General features: G+C 45.6%; 1 protein-coding gene across 1 annotated transcript; it reads left to right on the top strand.

The window, feature by feature from the left end:
- The first annotated feature begins 284 nt into the window (after nucleotides 1-284).
- On the top strand, nucleotides 285-1,696 carry LOC127331180 (ribulose bisphosphate carboxylase small subunit, chloroplastic). Its single transcript, XM_051357243.2, has 2 exons — nucleotides 285-488; nucleotides 1,079-1,696. The coding sequence occupies exons 1-2, from the start codon at nucleotides 300-302 to the stop codon at nucleotides 1,457-1,459; spliced, it is 570 nt and encodes a 189-aa protein (XP_051213203.2). The 5' UTR covers nucleotides 285-299; the 3' UTR covers nucleotides 1,460-1,696.
- Nucleotides 1,697-2,497: the final 801 nt, after the last annotated feature.

Here is a 2,497-nt window from a genome sequence, read left to right as displayed (position 1 = left end):
CCACTCAAGTTACAACGTCAAATAAATACAGGAAGCATCTTTCAAGCCTTACCTACCGCAGGATGAAATGAAAAGAAAAACATGCAAAGTTGGAAAAACGGATATGTGGCGACCATAACCAGTGACATGTACGACTGAAACTTTCAGCACGCACAATGCATCCGACGGCCATGCCTCTTCCACTGATCCACGGGGATAAGGAAAAAAGGCAGCAGGCGAACGACAACCACCCCTTCCACATCCTGCAAGAAAGAAACGGGGTTGAACACATGGTTATATATACCCTGGGTGACCCGGTAATGGGGGCCTCAACTGTAGCCTGCCTCCTGCTCCCCTCCAACACCATGGCTCCCACCGTGATGGCTTCCTCGGCCACCACCGTCGCACCCTTCCAGGGCCTCAAGTCCACCGCGGGCCTCCCAGTCAGCCGCCGCAGCGCCGCCAGCCTCAGCAGCGTCAGCAATGGTGGAAGGATCAGATGCATGCAGGTATGGAAATTTTTAAACGAACCACATGAGTTTTCTCGTCCGTCCATTTCACTTAGCATTGCAAGGTTTGAGTGACTCCCTTTGTTTAAACCTCTCAATTTGTAAATACTGTACTAAGACAGCTCTGTATATTAAAGGACTGAAAATGTATTAAAAAAAGTGAACTTCACTTTTTATTCCATAATTCTGCATTAGTGAAACATACATATTATCCTATTTAGTGAACATTTTACCGAAATTCACCTCCTAGAAAACTTCGAACATGGGTTTATCTCCATTTTAGCATTATGTATGTTCTGTTAGATAAGGCTGGCATGATCTTGTCCAACCTTTTCTTCACCATATGTTCAATTAATTGTCTTTGTCCTAATATTTTGAAGTCTTAATCATCACTTCACACCTTGCATAATAGACTCCAAAATTTGTAATCTAGACGAGATAGTGTAATTAGTGTCACAAATGCACGAGTAGAGGTTAAAACTGGAAATTCACTTTATTAAAAGAGCAGCAAATGGTTGTTGTTCCCTCAAAAGAAAAAAATTCACTTAGCATCAAGTATTGAGTTGAGAGTGTGTTTTTCAACAATTCAGGTGTGGCCGATTGAGGGAATCAAGAAATTCGAGACCCTATCTTACCTGCCACCGCTCTCGCCCGAGGCCCTCCTGAAGCAGATCGACTTTTTGATCCGCTCCAAATGGGTTCCCTGCTTGGAGTTCAGCAAGGTTGGCTTCATCTTCCGTGAGTTCGGCAGCACTCCCGGATACTATGACGGCAGGTACTGGACAATGTGGAAGCTGCCCATGTTCGGCTGCACTGACGCCGCCCAGGTCCTCAAGGAGGTGGAGGAGGTCAAGAAGGAGTACCCTGATGCCTATGTCCGCATCATCGGTTTTGACAACATCCGTCAGGTGCAGTGCGTCAGCTTCATCGCCTTCAAGCCACCAGGCTGCGAGGAGTCTGGCAAGGCATAAGATGCGACCCAGGAATAAACATCCTATGTAAGGCATGTTACTATTTATGCTGACGACTCTGCTTTCGGGGCTTTACTTGTGCTTCCACATAATTGTGCATGTATGTACTTACCTATATCACCTGGGTCGAGGAACATTTATATGTCAATTCTACCACAGGCTACACATACACATATGTATTTATATACAGTCTACATGCTATTGTGCTTGTTTCTAATTCATGGAAAAGTTTCTTTATTCGCCGTTGGATGCCTATGTTTCGTTGTTACTTGACGGAATTTGTCTCAGTAAGCTAGGATACGCCAGTGTTTCGTGTGGTGGGACATTGAACTTTCACGCTTCTTACTTGCTCCCGATTCATTTTTTTTCAAAGCAAATTGGCCGGATTTCATTACCCAAGGATAACGAAACAGAGTATCATGCCACACATGAGAAAGCAAGAACAACTAAAGTTTAAACTATTACAGTCGCCCCCTAATGCTAACGACACACAACATAGAAATATAAAGACTGCCCCGGAGGCACAGCACCAGCAGCACAAAACGAAAGACTAGCTATAAACTAAAACCATTCCAGGTAAAGAGGGGGAAGAGGCCATCAATCTTGTTCTTCCAGGTCCATATCGATAGCACCAATTTCCAGGTTTGCATCATTGATTCGCAGCGGGCGTTGCACACGTCGAGGGCCATCTTGAGGAGCAGCAGCACTGTAGGTGGTCGCGCTAGCAAGCCGCAACAGACCATCTGCACCCTCCTGTAGATCATCAGCATCTTTCTCCCCATGTAGACCTGCCCAATATTTCATGAAGACAGTAGAGTAACTGATTAACTCCCCAATATTACTGACCAGTTTATGCTCAAAACAAGCACGATTTCGGAGTTTCCAAATGGCCCAACAGATTGCAGCCAACCCCGCAATTTGCGTGTTTCTGCTAGCAGGCAAGAATTGGGGGAGCCACCAGAAAAATTGTGTGAAGGACCCAGATCTAGAAGGGGCCCCAATCAATTCCCCCACAGCACTCCACACAAACTTAGCAGC

Source organism: Lolium perenne, chromosome 2, assembly GCF_019359855.2.
Source record: "Lolium perenne isolate Kyuss_39 chromosome 2, Kyuss_2.0, whole genome shotgun sequence".
Lineage (NCBI taxonomy): Eukaryota > Viridiplantae > Streptophyta > Magnoliopsida > Poales > Poaceae > Lolium > Lolium perenne.
The sequence above is the reverse complement of the archived record's forward strand: the minus strand, read 5'-3'. Positions and strand labels throughout refer to the sequence as shown.

Bases quoted from the DNA above. Each gene is read 5' to 3' on its own strand.
- LOC127331180 (XM_051357243.2), top strand. From the start codon at position 300: ATGGGGGCCTCAACTGTAGCCTGCCTCCTGCTCCCCTCCAACACCATG. The intron at 489-1,078 runs GTATGGAAATTT...TCAACAATTCAG, and splicing joins GAAGGATCAGATGCATGCAG to GTGTGGCCGATTGAGGGAAT.